This window comes from Bombina bombina, chromosome 5 (genome assembly GCF_027579735.1).
Source record: "Bombina bombina isolate aBomBom1 chromosome 5, aBomBom1.pri, whole genome shotgun sequence".
In the NCBI taxonomy this organism is placed as follows: Eukaryota; Metazoa; Chordata; class Amphibia; order Anura; family Bombinatoridae; genus Bombina; species Bombina bombina.
In genome coordinates, this window is record NC_069503.1 from 190,942,682 (window position 1) to 190,960,259 (window position 17,578).

General features: G+C 42.0%; 1 protein-coding gene across 8 annotated transcripts in view; it reads left to right on the forward strand.

The window, feature by feature from the left end:
* The window catches only part of RBM33 (RNA binding motif protein 33), a 559,965-nt gene that overhangs the window by 252,637 nt on the left and 289,750 nt on the right, over positions 1-17,578 (forward strand). For all 8 annotated transcript variants that reach the window (XR_008402508.1, XR_008402509.1, XM_053713813.1 and 5 more), the window contains one exon: positions 6,281-6,436. Coding sequence is in view for 6 of the 8 variants with exons in the window: in XM_053713813.1 (XP_053569788.1) it covers positions 6,281-6,436 (156 nt within the window). In the remaining 2 variants the exon portion in view is untranslated. The remainder of the gene's footprint in view (positions 1-6,280; positions 6,437-17,578) is intronic.

Genomic DNA, 17,578 nt, shown 5'->3' on the forward strand with positions numbered 1-17,578 from the left:
TTTAGATCTTTTGCTCAAGTGATTTTGGCCTCGGGGTATCCCCTTGCTTGTTGTCCTGCTGCTGTTTGAGAGAGTATGGGCTCTAGTGTCGTTGTACAACTTTTAACGCCTTAGCTCCTTTGGAGCATTGGACTTTGGCAAGGGGTGGTCTCTTCCTTGGGTCAGCACTTGCGAGTTATCTCGTTATCTGAGTTGATCTGGATATTGCATTGATATCTCCCTGTGGTCTGGTTTTTCATATCAGACGGGGTGTTAAGTTCTCAGATATTGTTTGTTTAAACAATTCGGGTCTCGGATCTGTTTTCTCCTTGGTGTTTCCAGTTGCTGAGGCTTTGCTCAGTGTTTTCCTTTGTGGAGTTGTTGCCGGACTTTTTGGCTCTACGGCTTGTTTGGGGTTTGTGGGAACTTGGGCTATGTCTTTTTACTTGGACTAATTGACCTGGTCACAGTTGGCCAGGTTGTTGAGTGCTGATGCTCATTGGGCTGGACTTACGCCTTTATGGTTGGTTTCCCTTGGTCAGCTTGCTGTGGTAACCTTATGGATTTACTGCTCTGCAGGCGAATGGGTTTGCAGTGTCTCTGCTGCAGCTATTGCACATTGGATGTGTGTTAGCAAGCTAATTCCTTAGGGGGATTACTTCCAAGTTCATCTGTGTTGGAGATTGATCTCTCCTTTAGCCTGCGGCTTTGTGTCTTGTGGGCAGGTGCTCTGCCTTTTTGGCCCCATCCCTTTTCTTAGGGTGGGGGGCTTATTCTCCTCCTTATGGAGGTGTGGTCCTTTTTCTAGGGATTCTCTTGGATTCAGGAGGTTGGAACTGAGGGTTAACCTTTCAGAGAGAGGGGTGTTGTTCTCTGGGTTGTTACGTTCCATTTGGAGTCTTGCTGGCTCCGTGTCGAGACTATGGTGGGCCTTTTGTTAGATTCCTTTGGGTCTAGGGCCTTGTCTGTTTCTAAGGAGTCGGATTGGCACCCGTGCTCTGTTTGGATGGCTGTGGCCATTCTTCTGATAGTTTTTTAGCTGGTGTTGGGTTTCTGCTGTTCTGTTTTCAAGACCTACCAATACTTGGGCTGGCCCGGTTGGGAGTCGTTTCTGAGATGTGTTTTCATCTTCAGGATCTAGGTTGGCATTGTAGCTAGCCCCCTGGATTTACAAGCTGAGGGTCCCGGGTTACCATTCACATTTGGGTTCTGGGTGTAACCTCTCTCTCTCGGGGGTGCAGTGGGTCCTGTTGAGGTTATGTGCTTCCTCTTTTGGAGCCCTGTGTGTAGGTCTAGCGGCTTTGATTGCCTGGAAGTGTGCCCTCTGTCTGGGAGTTCTCCTTTTTGTTCTCTTGCTGGCCGCTTTTTACTTCTCAGCAAGTATTCTTCTGTGTCATCCTAATGGTGGCTGCGTGTTCTTGACTCAGGGTTTTTTGTCTGGGTCTTTTACATGTTCTTTTTTGTCTGAATACTATAGTATTCTTAGTTCTGACGATGTGAGGACTCAGTCTTCAGTTGTCTTTCAGGGCTTTTGCACGATGTTGAGAGAGAGGTTTCTCTGTTTCGAGGCCCGGTCCTAAACCTCTGGTTTCTGTTTGGTCTGGGCGTAGCCTCCCCTTGTCTGTCTTTGTGAGCTGTGCTCACTATTGGGGGTTTTCCTTTTATGGATTTTGTGGTGACCTTTCGCTTCTTCTTGCCTTATCCCTTGGTGAGGGACCGCCTATTGGGCGATGGTGTCTCCTGAACGACTATTGGCTCAGTTGAGTCCGATTTTGCGGTCTCTAGCTAGTCTTCTGGACTATCTGTGGGTCAGTGCCCTTGGGGCCTTTCCTTTTCAAAGTTTTCTCGGCTTTGGACAAAGCGGGGTTTTTGTTGGGTAGTGGTTTCTGGCTTGGTGCCCTCAGAATGGGCCGCCTATTGTACCCTCCCGTTTTGGCATTCAGTGTCATCTTTAACTTGGGTATTGTTTTCCCAAAAATAATGAATGCAGCTGTGGACTCTTTCTATTTATGAAGAAAAACTTAATTTATGCTTACCTGATCATTTCCTTTTCTTGCGTTGGAAAGAGTCCACAGCTCCCCACCCTTTTTCTACGTGCGGCGTCTTTTTATTCTTCTGGTACCTTTTTACCCTGGTATTTCTTCTACTGTTCCTTGTTCCTCGGCAGAATGACTGGGGGATGAGAGAAGTGGGAGGAGTGTTTACCAACCAACCATAAAGGCGTAAGTCCAGCCCAATGTGTCTTAAGTGTCTTTGCCTCCTCCTGGTTGCCAGGTACTTATTTCCCAAAAGTAATGAATGCAGCTGTGTAAGGAAATTATCAGGTAAGCATAATTTGTTTTATTTGTAAGATTATTTTTCTTGCAATTTAGTGGAAATGAGAATTGTTGGAAATCGGTCTGATAAGTCGGCTTCCATTCTTTTGCCAAATTGCTTAAACAAGCAATTTCTCAGTAAAAGCAGTTTCTACTTTTATTAAGGTCTGTAAACCTTAAACCTCACCTTTTTTGTAAAGCATATGTAGAAAAACCTATGCAATGAAGAAAAATGTGTCTTGGATACTTTAAATCGGTTCTCTTTGTTTAATTTGTTTTGCCACTTACCCACACGTTCTGATATGGTTCTATGAGAGTATAAGAAAAAAACTGGTTTATACTTAGTTTCTTCAAACTTGAAGTGAAAACCGTTTTAAGGCCTATTTTTTTGGTTACAAGTTTTTGTATTGTTCATATGGCTCTGAACCATCAAACCTTTCTCCAAATAGGATCTGGCATGGCTATATGTGGACTGACTCAAGCAGGGGAATGGGTACCCAGCCCATTCAAATTTTCATCAGGCTTTATGAAACATTATAGACTCGGCTATACTGCATAATCCTTGTAGACTAAAAGGCCCTCAATAAAATGATTCTGCCCACCACTTTTTTAAAGAACCAGTAAATACAGTAGATTGATTTGCATAATCAGCAAATGCATGATACAAAGACAATACAATAGTACTTAGTGCTAGATTTATCAAAGGCTAGGCAAACTCTGTATGTGCTTCGCCTCCGGAGAAGCGCACATGTGCACCTGAATTTATAAAAAAATAGACATAATTATGCGCAGGCCAGTTGGGGCGTAATAATGATAAATGTTGCCTGTCGGAAAAAGCATTTACTCCCTATTTATCACAGTACATCCCTATAAAAATTTACGCCGCCATGTTTTGATTATTAAAAAAGCGTTTTTTTAGGTAACTATTTAGCTTATATTAATATTATATAATGTTTCTGTGCTGTGTTTGCCATATGTTGATAATTTAAGATTGCAAAAATTAAATATATATATACATATATTAGGGTTGCACCGATACCATTTTTTTATGACCGAGTACAAGAACCGATACTTGTTTTCAAATACTCGCCGATACCAATTACCGATACTTTTTTTTTTTTATGTCATGTGACAGTTTACCAAGCACAATACAGATTATTTAAGATTCCTTCTTTATAATTATAAAGGACTGTAATTCAAAAGACATTATGGAATAATAAAACAGTTTTATTTGTCACAAAGTTCACTGAACATGTTTATAAATAAAAAATATTACAATAAAATATTACATTTAAAGGGGTTATACAATTGGGTTGTAGGGCTGTTATATAACATCAATCTGACATTTGTGTGGAGGTTCGATTCTAAGTTGAACAGTCTTTCACTTTCCACACTACTGCATGGGGCAGAAAGATATTTTGGGCCATTTTAGCCAGAGCTGGAAATCTATTAACTGCCCAGTACTTCAGGGGTTTGTCTGAACGAGGTACAGTGATCTCTCCTACAATAATACAAATAACAGCAATTTGTATCGGCAGAACAGTAGTAAACAATTTTTTTTTTTAGTTTAGTCTCCACTCCAGTTTAAAATGAAGTGGGAACATGCAGTTTGAAAAAACGCCACAAGATAGTATATGGGTAGGAAGTGGAGGTATCGGTTTAAGTATCGGTGCATTTTCAGGAGTACAAGTACTCATGCAAATACTTGGTATTGGTACCGATACTAGTATCAGTGCTACAGCTGATTGCCAGGGCCATGGGAGGAAGGGTTGAGAGGATAGAAAGTAAGGGACTTGTAAATTTAAACCTTCCTCTTTCCCTTTTTTATTTTCTCCTGTTTTTCTTTCCCTTAAAGGGATATTCCAGGTAAAATTGGAAACCTCATGGATGCATTTTGATTTTAAAGAGAAGCAACTTGCTAATATACATGTATTAGCAAAAATGCTTCTAATAAAAGCTAAAGCTGTTTCAAAATTGTATTTAAAGGGATAGTAAACCCAAAAATTATTTTCAATTCTTTAAAAACTTCTTTATATAATAAAGCAGTTTGTAATTGATACCTTTGTACAGTTACCTTTCCATTTCTTGTAATTTTAATTGAAAGATTAATTTTGTGCCAAACCCATTTTCTGCTCATTATTATGGAGCCTGTTATGATGTTCTACCTAGGTAGAAACATCATGGCGGCCCGCATGCGCAATTCAACTATTTGTATTGACAAGGCATGCGCAGACTCACCTCCTGTCTCCAGCAGCGCTTTCAGCTGTCAACTGAGAGGAGGCATTAGCATAAGTCCTCACCGGCTAATTAGCATACTAGTGCTGTATCTGTAACCAAGTCACAGAAACCGGCATCAACAGACTCACTGAGAATCATTGCTGAGCATAGCTTGGAGGGGCAGCTTCACACAGGCAGTCGAGGAAACATTTAGGAGAGCAGTGTGTAGGTTACAATTCTTCCCTGCCTGTGATTTAGTGCATCTGTGTTTCAGACATGGAATACAGCGGTGAGTATGAGCGCTCTGTTTATTTAAGCTGTCGGGCTCATATCCCCCTCCCTCTTGCTGTGTTTGCTTTCATGTGTAATTGGAGCCCTCACTAATCAAGCAAACACAGCAATAGAGAGGGGGAGATAAGCAGACAGTTTAAATAAACAGAGCTTTCACACTGCCGCTGTATTCCTTGTCTGAAACACAGACGCACTACATCACAGGCAGGGAAGAATTGTACTCTGCTCTCGTGCAGGGATGAACTGGGACAAAAACAGTTGTATCTTGCATAGCTCTCAGATAAAGTTATTTTATTCCCTGTGTCCAGCCGCTTCACCATTGGATGGGGGGCGGATGCTAGATTTACATAAGCCATGCCTCATTTTATGGGCGGTCTTTACCACCCATTTTATGATATTTTAATCTTTAAAAATAAGGTATGTAAAAGCTTCATTTAAAAAAAAAAACTGTTTAATTTAATGGCATTTATAACAGTCATTATAATGATATAGTTTAATTAGGTTCAAATAGGAATCAATTTCTAACCCTTTAAGTATGAACCGTGCATCAGCATTTTAAACCGACCACTTGCTTGGATAGCCTAAGGTGCTTGTACCATCTGGTAATGACTCAATTTGTTAATTGCTGACATGATACAAGCCCCACTGATGATCTGAGAAGCTGCCTTATTTAAAATGTGGGTGCAGTGACAATATCTAGCTATGCTTCACGTGCACGTGTAGAGAAAAATGTTAACTCTAAAACAGTGATAACTCTTACTAGAAGCATTTTTGCCAATACATGTGTATTGCAAATATGTTTCTTTTCAAAGATGTAATAAATCTGTGTGCATTTATATTTTGATTGGAATGTCCCTTTAAGGAATCTTCTCATATTGATCTGCTTTAAAAGTATGATAGAAGTATAGATCAACGTAGTTGAGGTCCAGATGACCTCTAGGAATTTTACATATTGCTTGGTAGCATACATTTTGTAAAACTTTTCTTTTTTTCCTATGTTTGAATCTACAATGTTAAATTTGATATGCTTGTATTGTATATGACTGGAATAATATGCAATGTATTTATTTTTTTCTTTTCTGTACCCGCAACAACAAAAAGAACAAAGAAAGAAATCTGAAAATATACTTTGGTGTTTAAAAAAAATTAAAACCTATGAAAAGTCAGTCAGTTTAAAACACGTGGTCACTCATAGTTAGCCTGAACTAAAGCCATGTGTCAAGTACTCCAGTTCTTATATGAACGGTTCCTTATCAAAGCACATATCAGTTTAATCATGGAAATTGGCTTATGAGGGATCATTTAGGACTGGAGCTGAAAAACACTATAAAAAGTATGAACGCATGCTGTCATCCTTTGTTTAATGGGATTTTTATTTGAGTACTGAAGCTTGATTAGAGAAATGCATTTCCTGTTAATATGGTTATTAGTTGTGCTTGAAGTAAAATATTTAATTCATTTTACTTTTGGTTGTGCAGTGTCCACCTCCCATGCAGCCATTACAACAGCATCATCATGTTGCTGGACCTCCAAAATCTCCACAGCAACCATTTCGGCCACATATACAGAAGCCTCAAACTCCAAATAACAGAATACAGGGACAACAGCGACAAGGTCAACATAAACCGAGACAAGTATGTATTTTACAACAAATATATGCATCGTTGATCATTTGCTCTTGTTAAAGAGATACTGAACCCAAATTATCAAATTTGTGATAATTATCCTATTATCAAATTTTCTTCGTTCTCTTGGTATCTTTATTTGAAAAAGCAAGAATGTAAGCTTACGAGCTGGCATATTTTTGGTTCAGCACCCTGGATAGCGCTTGCTGGTGGTTACATTTAGCCACCAATCAGCAAGAGCTACCCAGGTGCTGAACCAAAGATGGGCCGGCTCGTATGCTTTTATTCAGACTTTTTCAAAAAAAGATACCAAGAGAACAAAAAAATTGATAATAGTGAATTAGAAAGTTGCTGAATCATGAAAGAAATTTTTTTGTTCAGTATCCCTTTAAATGCATCTTTGACATTTTTTTAATTCAAGTTAAAGGGATAGTAAACACCAAAAATGTTAATATTTAAAAAGATAGATAATCCCTTTTTTTTTTGTTTTTTTTTTTTACCATACCCCAGTTTTGCATAACCAACACGGTTATATTAATATACTTTCTTCTGTTATGTGTGATCAGTCCACGGGTCATCATTACTTCTGGGATATTATCTGCTCCCCTACAGGAAGTGCAAGAGGATTCACCCAGCAGAGTTGCTATATAGCTCCTCCCCTCTACGTCACCTCCAGTCATTCTCTTGCACCCAAAGACTAGATAGGAGGTGTGAGAGGACTATGGTGATTATACTTAGTTTCTCCAACATAGGTGTGTCCGGTCCACGGCGTCATCCTTACTTGTGGGATATTCTCTTCCCCAACAGGAAATGGCAAAGAGCCCAGCAAAGCTGGTCACATGATCCCTCCTAGGCTCCGCCTTCCCCAGTCATTCTCTTTGCCGTTGTACAGGCAACATCTCCACGGAGATGGCTTAGAGTTTTTTGGTGTTTAAATGTAGTTTTTATTCTTCAATCAAGAGTTTGTTATTTTAAAATAGTGCTGGTATGTACTATTTACTCTGAAACAGGAAAGAGATGAAGATTTCTGTTTGTAAGAGGAAAATGATTTTAGCAACCGTTACTAAAATCGATGGCTGTTTCCACACAGGACTGTTGAGAGGAATTAACTTCAGTTGGGGGAAACAGTGAGCAGACTTTTGCTGCTTGAGGTATGACACATTTCTAACAAGACTCGGTAATGCTGGAAGCTGTCATTTTCCCTATGGGAACCGGTAAGCCATTTTCTTAGTTTAAGTAAAAGAATAAAGGGCTTCATTAGGGCTTAAAAAACTGGTAGACATTTTTCTGGGCTAAAACGATTACTTTACTAAGTATATTTGGCAGATTATTACTTTTATAGCATACAGTCCCCAAGGTCGAGGGGGCGGTTTCTACTCTAAACAAACGCACTTCTATTCCTATAGAAGATAGTTGTGCTTTCAAGATCCTATGGATTAAAGGTTAGAGGGTTTGCTTAAAAAGATGTTTGTTCAGCAAGGTTACCTTCTACAACCAATTTCATGCATTGTTCCTGTCACTACAGCTGCGTGTTTCCGGTTCGAAGAACTAGAAAAGTCGCTCAATAAAGAATCTTCGTACGAGGAGGTTTTGGACAGAGTTCAAGCTCTTAAATTGGCTAACTCTTTTTTATTTTAGATGCCGCTTTGCAATTAGCTAGATTAGCGGCGAATAATTCAGGGTTTGCTATCGTGGCGCGCAGAGCGCTTTTGCTTAACATCCCTTTCAAGGGTAAAACACTGTTTGGCCCTGACTTGAAAGAGATTATTTCAGACATCACTGGGGAAAAGGGCCACGCCCTTCCTCTGGATAGGTCTTTTAAGGCTAAAAAGAAGCCAAATTTTCGTCCCTTTCGCAGAAACGGACCAGCCTCAAATTCTACACCCTCTAAGCAAGAGGGTAATACTTCTCAAACCAAGCCAGCCTGGAGGCCGATGCAAGGCTGGAACAAGGGTAAGCAGGCCAAGTCACCTGCCGCTGCTACCAAAACAGCATGAAGTGTTGGCCCCCGATCTGGGAAGGATCTGGTGGGGGGCAGACTTTCTCTCTTTGCTCAGGCTGGGGCAAGAGATGTTCAGGATCCTTGGGCGCTAGAAATAGTTTCTCAAGGTTATCTCCTGGAATTCAGGGAACTACCCCCAAGGGGAAGGTTCCATGGGTCTCAATTATCTTCGAACAGGCATTCTTACACTGTGTAGAAGACCTGTTAAGCATGGGAGTGATTCATCCTGTTCCATTAGGAGAACAAGGGATGGGTTTTTACTCCAACCTGTTCATAATTCCCAAAAAAGAGGGAACATTCAGACCTATTTTAGATCTCAAGATTCTAAACAAGTTTCTAAGGGTTTCATCATTCAAAATGGAAACCATTCGAACGATCCTTCCTACTATCCAGGAAGGTCAATTCATGACCACGGTGGACTTAAAGGATGCGTACCTACGTATTCCTATCCACAAGGAACATTTTCGGTTCCTAAGGTTCGCCTTTCTGGACAAGCATTACCTGTGGCACTTCCATTCGGATTAGCCACTGCTCCAAGGATTTTCACAAGGGTACTAGGGTCCCTTCTAGCGGTGCTAAGACCAAGGGGCATTGCAGTAGTACCTTACTTGGACGACATCCTGATTCAAGTGTCGTCTCTGTCAAAAGCAAGGGCTCATACGGACATTGTCCTAGCCTTTCTCAGATCTCACAGGTAGAAAGTGAACATAGAAAAAAGTTCTCTGTCCCCGTCAACAAGAGTTCCCTTCTTGGGAACAATAATAGTTTCCTTAGAAATGAAGGTTTTTCTGACAGAGGCCAGAAAATCAAAACTTCTAAGCTCTTGTCAGGTACTTCATTCTGTTCTTCTTCCTTCCATAGCGCAGTCCATGGAAGTAATAGGTTTGATGGTTGCGGCAATGGACATAGTTCCTTTTGCATGAATTCATCTAAGACCATTGCACCTGTGCATGCTCAGACAGTGGAGTGGGGATTATACAGACTTGTCTCCGACGATACAAGTAGATCAAATAACCAGAGATTCACTCTGTTGGTGGCTGACCCTGGACAACCTGTCACAGGGAATGAGCTTCCGCAGACCAGAATAGGTCATTGTCATGACCGACGCCAGTCTGGTGGGCTGGGGCGCGGTCTGGGAACCCCTGAAAACTCAGGGTCTATGGTTTCGGGAAGACTCTCTTCTCCCGATAAACATAATGGAACTGAGAGCGATATTCAATGCTCTCAAGGCTTGGCCTCGACTAGCAAAGGCCAAATTCATAAGGTTTCAATCAGACATCATGACGACTGTTACATATATCAACCATCAGGGGGTAACAAGGAGTTCCCTGGCGATGGAGGAGCATCCGGGGGAGTGGGAACTCCATCTGGAAATCTTTGCCCAAATAACTCAATTATGGGGCATTCCAGACATGGTTCTGATGGCCTCTCGTCAGAACTTCATGGTCCCTTGTTACGGGTCCAAATCCAGGGATCCCAAGGCGACTCTATTGGATACAATAGTAGCACCTTGGATCTTCAACCTAGCTTATGTATTCCCACCGTTTCCTCTCATTCCCAGGCTGGTAGCCAGGATCAATCTGGAGAGGGCTTCGGTGACCTTGATAGTTCCTGTGTGGCCACGCAGGACTTGGTATGCAGACCTGGTGAATGTGTCATCGGCTCCACCATGGAAGCTACCTTTGAGACAGGACCTTCTTATTCAGGGTCCATTCGAACATCCGAATCTGGTTTTCCTCCAACTGACTGCTTGGAGTTTGAACGCTTGATTTTATCAAAGCGTGGGTTTTCAGATTCTGTAATAGATACTCTTATTCAGGCTAGAAAGCCTGTAACTAGAAAAATTTACCATAATATATGGAAAAAATATATCTGTTGGTGTGAATCTAAAGGATTCCCATGGAACAAGATAAAAATTCCTAAGATTCTTTCCTTTCTACAAGAAGGTTTGGAGAAAGGATTTTCTGCGAGTTCTCTGAAGGGACAGATCTCTGCTTTATCTGTTTTACTTCACAAAAGGCTGGCAGCTGTGCCAGACGTTTAAGCGTTTGTTCAGGCTCTGGTTAGAATCAAGCCTGTTTACAGACTTTTGACTCTTCCCTGGAGTCTTAATCTAGTTCTTTCAGTTCTTCAAGGGGTTCCGTTTGAACCCTTACATTCCGTAGATATTAAGTTATTATCTTGGAAAGTTTTGTTTTAGGTTGCAATTTCTTCCGCTAGAAGAGTTTCTGAGTTATCAGCTCTGCAGTGTTCTCCGCCCTATCTGGTCCATGCAGATAAGGTGGTTTTACGTACTGAGCCTGGTTTTCTTCCGAAGGTTGTTTCCAACAAAAATATTAACCAGGAGATAGTTGTACCTTCTTTGTGTCCGAATCCAGTTTCATAGAAGGAACGTTTGTTACACAATTTGGACGTTGTCCGTGCTCTAAAATTCTATTTAGATGCTACAAAGGATTTCAGACAAACATCTTCCTTGTTTGTTGTTTATTCTGGTAAAAGGAGAGGTCAAAAAGCAACTTCTACCTCTCTATCTTTTTGGCTTAAAAGCATCATCAGATTGGCTTATGAGACTGCCGGACGGCAGCCTCCTGAAAGAATCACAGCTCATTCCACTAGGGCCGTGGCTTCCACATGGGCCTTTAAGAACGAGGCTTCTGTTGATCAGATATGTAAGGCAGCGACTTGGTCTTCACTGCACACTTTTACCAAATTTTACAAATTTGATACTTTTGCTTCTTCTGAGGCTATTTTTGGGAGAAAGGTTTTGCAAACCGTGGTGCCTTCCATCTAGGTGACCTGATTTGCTCCCTCCCATCATCCGTGTCCTAAAGCTTTGGTATTGGTTCCCACAAGTAAGGATGACGCCGTGGACCGGACACACCTATGTTGGAGAAAACAGAATTTATGTTTACCTGATAAATTACTTTCTCCAACGGTGTGTCCGGTCCACGGCCCGCCCTGGTTTTTTAATCAGGTCTGATGATTTATTTTCTTTAACTACAGTCACCACGGTATCATATGATTTCTCCTATGCAAATATTCCTCCTTTACGTCGGTCGAATGACTGGGGAAGGCGGAGCCTAGGAGGGATCATGTGACCAGCTTTGCTGGGCTCTTTGCCATTTCCTGTTGGGGAAGAGAATATCCCACAAGTAAGGATGACGCCGTGGACCGGACACACCGTTGGAGAAAGTAATTTATCAGGTAAACATAAATTCTGTTTTTTATAACTTCAATCAAAAGTTTGTTATTTTACAATAGCACCGGAGCGTGTTATTACTTCTCTGGCAGAGTTTGAAGAAGAATCTACCAGAGTTTTTTCTTATGATTTTAACCGGAGTAGTTAAGATCATATTGCTGTTTCTCGGCCATCTGAGGGAGGTAAAAGCTTCAGATCAGGGGACAGCGGGCAGTTGAATCTGCATTGAGGTATGTAGCAGTTTTTATTTTCTGAATGGAATTGATGAGAAAATCCTGCCATACCGTTATAATGACATGTATGTATACTCTACACTTCAGTATTCTGGGGATGGTATTTCACCGGAATTACTCTGTAAAAATACATTAAACCTTTTAATAGGTATTTAATTCATGTTAAACGTTTTTTGCTGGAATGTAGAATCGTTTGCATTTCTGAGGTACTGAGTGAATAAATATTTGGGCATTATTTTTCCACTTGGCAGTTTGCTTGTTTTGATTATGACAGTTTCGTTTCTCTCTCACTGCTGTGTGTGAGGGGGAGGGGCCGTTTTGGCGCTCTTTGCTACGCATCAAAAATTTCCAGTCAGTTACTCTTGTATTTTCTGCATGATCCGGTTCATCTCTAACAGAACTCAGGGGTCTTCAAACTTCTTTGAAGGGAGGTAGATTCTCTCAGCAGAGCTGTGAGACTTATGTAGTGACTGTGTTTTAAAACGTTGCTCTGTGATTTTTATGTTTAAAATTTAATTAGTGTTACTTTACTAATGGGAACAAACCTTTGCTAACAAGTTGTGTTGTTTTTTAAAGAGTGATGCTATAACTGTTTTTCAGTTCATTATTTCAACTGTCATTTAATCATTTAGTGCTTCTTTGAGGCACAGTACGTTTTTGTTAAATAAGATTGTAACCAAGTTGCATGTTTATTGCTAGTGTGTTAAACATGTCTGATTCAGAGGAAGATACCTGTGTCATTTGTTCCAATGCCAAGGTGGAGCCCAATAGAAATTTATGTACTAACTGTATTGATGCTACTTTAAATAAAAGCCAATCTGTACAAATTGAACAAATTTCACCAAACAGCGAGGGGAGAGTTATGCCGTCTAACTCGCCTCACGTGTCAGTACCTGCGTCTCCCGCCCGGGAGGTGCGTGATATTATGGCGCCTAGTACATCTGGGCAGCCATTACAGATAACATTACAAGATATGGCTACTGTTATGACTGAAGTTTTGGCTAAGTTACCAGAACTAAGAGGCAAGCGTGATCACTCTGGGGTGAGAACAGAGTGCGCTGATAATTCTAGGGCCATGTCTGATACTGCGTCACAGCTTGCAGAGCATGAGGACGGAGAGCTTCATTCTGTAGGTGACGGTTCTGATCCAAGCAGATTGGATTCAGATATTTCAAATTTTAAATTTAAATTGGAAAACCTCCGTGTATTACTAGGGGAGGTCTTAGCGGCTCTTAACGATTGTAACACTGTTGCAATACCAGAGAAAATGTGTAGGTTGGATAAATACTTTGCGGTACCGGCGAGTACTGACGTTTTTCCTATACCTAAGAGATTAACTGAAATTGTTACTAAGGAGTGGGATAGACCCGGTGTGCCGTTCTCACCCCCTCCAATATTTAGAAAGATGTTTCCAATAGACGCCACCACACGGGACTTATGGCAAACGGTCCCTAAGGTGGAGGGAGCAGTTTCTACTTTAGCTAAGCGCACCACTATCCCGGTGGAGGATAGCTGTGCTTTTTCAGATCCTATGGATAAAAAATTAGAGGGTTACCTTAAGAAAATGTTTGTTCAACAAGGTTTTATATTGCAACCCCTTGCATGCATCGCGCCGATTACGGCTGCGGCAGCATTTTGGATTGAGTCTCTGGAAGAGAACCTTAGTTCCGCTACGCTGGACGACATTACGGACAGGCTTAGAGTCCTTAAACTAGCTAATTCATTCATTTCGGAGGCCGTAGTACATTTAACCAAACTTACGGCTAAGAACTCAGGATTCGCCATTCAGGCACGTAGGGCGCTGTGGCTAAAATCCTGGTCGGCTGATGTAACTTCGAAGTCCAAATTACTTAATATACCTTTCAAGGGGCAAACTTTATTTGGACCCGGTTTGAAAGAAATTATCGCTGACATTACAGGAGGTAAGGGCCACGCTCTACCTCAAGACAAAGCCAAAGCTAAGGCTAGACAGTCTAATTTTCGTCCCTTTCGGAATTTCAAAGCAGGTGCAGCGTCAACTTCCACTGCACCAAAGCAGGAAGGAGCTGTTGCTCGTTACAGACAAGGCTGGAAACCTAACCAGTCCTGGAATAAGGGCAAGCAGGCCAGAAAACCTGCTGCTGCCCCTAAGACAGCATGAACCGAGGGCCCCCGATCCGGGACCGGATCTAGTGGGGGGCAGGCTCTCTCTCTTCGCCCAGGCTTGGGCAAGAGATGTCCAGGATCCCTGGGCGCTAGAGATCATATCTCAGGGATACCTTCTAGACTTCAAATTATCTCCCCCAAGAGGGAGATTTCATCTGTCAAGGTTGTCAACAAACCAAATAAAGAAAGACGCGTTTCTACGCTGTGTACAAGATCTATTATTAATGGGAGTGATCCATCCGGTTCCGCGGTCGGAACAAGGACAAGGGTTTTACTCAAACCTGTTTGTGGTTCCCAAAAAAGAGGGAACTTTCAGGCCAATCTTGGATTTAAAGATCCTAAACAAATTCCTAAGAGTTCCATCGTTCAAAATGGAAACTATTCGGACAATCTTACCCATGATCCAAAAGGGTCAGTACATGACCACAGTGGATTTAAAGGATGCTTACCTTCACATACCGATTCACAAAGATCATTACCGGTATCTAAGGTTTGCCTTCTTAGACAGGCATTACCAGTTTGTAGCCCTTCCATTCGGATTGGCTACGGCTCCAAGAATCTTCACAAAGGTTCTGGGTGCCCTTCTAGCGGTTCTGAGACCGCGAGGAATTTCGGTAGCTCCGTACCTAGACGACATTCTGATACAAGCTTCAAGCTTTCAAACTGCCAAGTCTCATACAGAGTTAGTTCTGGCATTTCTAAGGTCGCATGGATGGAAAGTGAACGAAAAGAAGAGTTCTCTCTTGCCTCTCACAAGAGTTCCATTCTTGGGGACTCTTATAGATTCTGTAGAAATGAAGATTTGTCTGACAGAAGACAGATTAACAAAGCTTCTAAATACATGCCGTGTCCTTCATTCCATTCAACTCCCGTCAGTAGCTCAATGCATGGAGGTGATCGGCTTAATGGTAGCAGCAATGGACATAGTACCCTTTGCACGCCTACATCTCAGACCGCTGCAATTGTGCATGCTGAGTCAGTGGAATGGGGATTACTCAGATTTGTCCCCCACTCTGAATCTGGATCAAGAGACCAGAAACTCTCTTCTATGGTGGCTTTCTCGACCACATCTGTCCAGGGGGATGCCGTTCAGCAGGCCGGACTGGACAATTGTAACAACAGACGCCAGCCTTCTAGGTTGGGGCGCTGTCTGGAATTCTCTGAAGGCTCAGGGACAATGGAGTCAGGAGGAAAGTCTCCTGCCAATAAACATTCTGGAATTGAGAGCAGTTCTCAATGCCCTTCTAGCTTGGCCCCAGTTAAAGACTCGGGGGTTCATCAGGTTTCAGTCGGACAACATCACGACTGTAGCTTACATCAACCATCAAGGAGGGACAAGAAGCTCCCTAGCAATGATAGAAGTATCAAAGATAATTCGCTGGGCAGAGTCTCACTCTTGCCACCTGTCAGCAATCCACATCCCGGGAGTGGAGAACTGGGAGGCGGATTTCTTGAGTCGCCAGACTCTTCATCCGGGGGAGTGGGAACTTCATCCGGAGGTCTTTGCCCAAATACTTCGACGTTGGGGCAAACCAGAGATAGATCTCATGGCGTCTCGCCAGAACGCCAAACTTCCTCGCTACGGATCCAGATCCAGGGATCCGGGAGCGGTTCTGATAGATGCTTTGACAGCACCTTGGAACTTCAGGATGGCTTATGTGTTTCCACCCTTCCCACTGCTTCCTCGATTGATTGCCAAAATCAAACAGGAGAGAGCATCAGTGATTCTAATAGCGCCTGCATGGCCGCGCAGGACTTGGTATGCAGATCTAGTGGACATGTCATCCTGTCCGCCTTGGTCTCTACCTCTAAGACAGGACCTTCTGATTCAGGGTCCATTCAAACATCAAAGTCTAACTTCTCTGAAGCTGACTGCTTGGAAATTGAACGCTTGATTTTATCAAAACGTGGTTTTTCTGAGTCGGTTATTGATACCCTGATACAGGCTAGGAAGCCTGTTACCAGAAAGATTTACCATAAAATATGGCGTAAATACCTATACTGGTGTGAATCCAAAGATTACTCCTGGAGTAAGGTTAGGATTCCTAGGATATTGTCTTTTCTACAAGAAGGTTTAGAAAAGGGTTTATCGGCTAGCTCATTAAAGGGACAGATCTCAGCTCTGTCCATCTTGTTACACAGGCGTCTGTCAGAAAATTCAGACATCCAGGCCTTTTGTCAGGCTTTAGCTAGGATCAAGCCTGTGTTTAAAACTGTTGCTCCGCCATGGAGTTTAAACTTAGTTCTTAACGTTTTACAGGGTGTTCCGTTTGAACCCCTTCATTCCATTGATATAAAATTGTTATCTTGGAAAGTTCTATTTTTAATGGCTATTTCCTCGGCTCGAAGAGTCTCTGAGTTATCAGCCCTACATTGTGATTCTCCTTATCTGATCTTTCACTCAGACAAGGTAGTTCTGCGTACTAAACCTGGGTTCTTACCTAAGGTTGTATCTAACAGGAATATCAATCAAGAGATTGTTGTTCCATCCTTGTGTCCAAATCCTTCTTCAAAGAAGGAACGTCTTCTACACAATCTGGATGTAGTTCGTGCCCTCAAGTTCTACTTGCAGGCAACTAAAGATTTTCGCCAAACTTCTTCCCTGTTTGTCGTTTATTCTGGACAGAGGAGAGGTCAAAAAGCTTCTGCTACCTCTCTCTCTTTTTGGCTTCGTAGCATAATACGTTTAGCCTATGAGACTGCTGGACAGCAGCCTCCTGAAAGAATTACAGCTCATTCCACTAGAGCTGTGGCTTCCACTTGGGCCTTTAAGAATGAGGCCTCTGTTGAACAGATTTGCAAGGCTGCAACTTGGTCTTCGCTTCATACTTTTTCCAAATTTTACAAATTTGACACTTTCGCTTCTTCGGAGGCTATTTTTGGGAGAAAGGTTCTTCAGGCAGTGGTTCCTTCTGTATAATGAGCCTGCCTATCCCTCCCGTCATCCGTGTACTTTTGCTTTGGTATTGGTATCCCAGAAGTAATGATGACCCGTGGACTGATCACACATAACAGAAGAAAACATAATTTATGCTTACCTGATAAATTCCTTTCTTCTGTTGTGTGATCAGTCCACGGCCCGCCCTGTTTTTTAAGGCAGGTAAATATTTTTTAAATTATACTCCAGTCACCACTACACCCTTGGCTTCTCCTTTCTCGTTGGTCTTTGGTCGAATGACTGGAGGTGACGTAGAGGGGAGGAGCTATATAGCAACTCTGCTGGGTGAATCCTCTTGCACTTCCTGTAGGGGAGCAGATAATATCCCAGAAGTAATGATGACCCGTGGACTGATCACACAACAGAAGAAAGGAATTTATCAGGTAAGCATAAATTATGTTTTTTACCGCTGTAATTAGCTTGTATCTAAGCTTCTGCAGACTGCCTCTTTGATCTTTTGACAGACTTGCATTTCAGGCAATTAGTGCTGACTCTTAAATAACTCCACATGCGTGAACACAATTTTATTTATATGAAACACATGATCTAACACCCTCTAGCTGTGAAAAACTGTCAAATGCATTCAGATAAGAGGTGGCCTTCAAGGGCTTATAAATTAGCATATGAGCATACC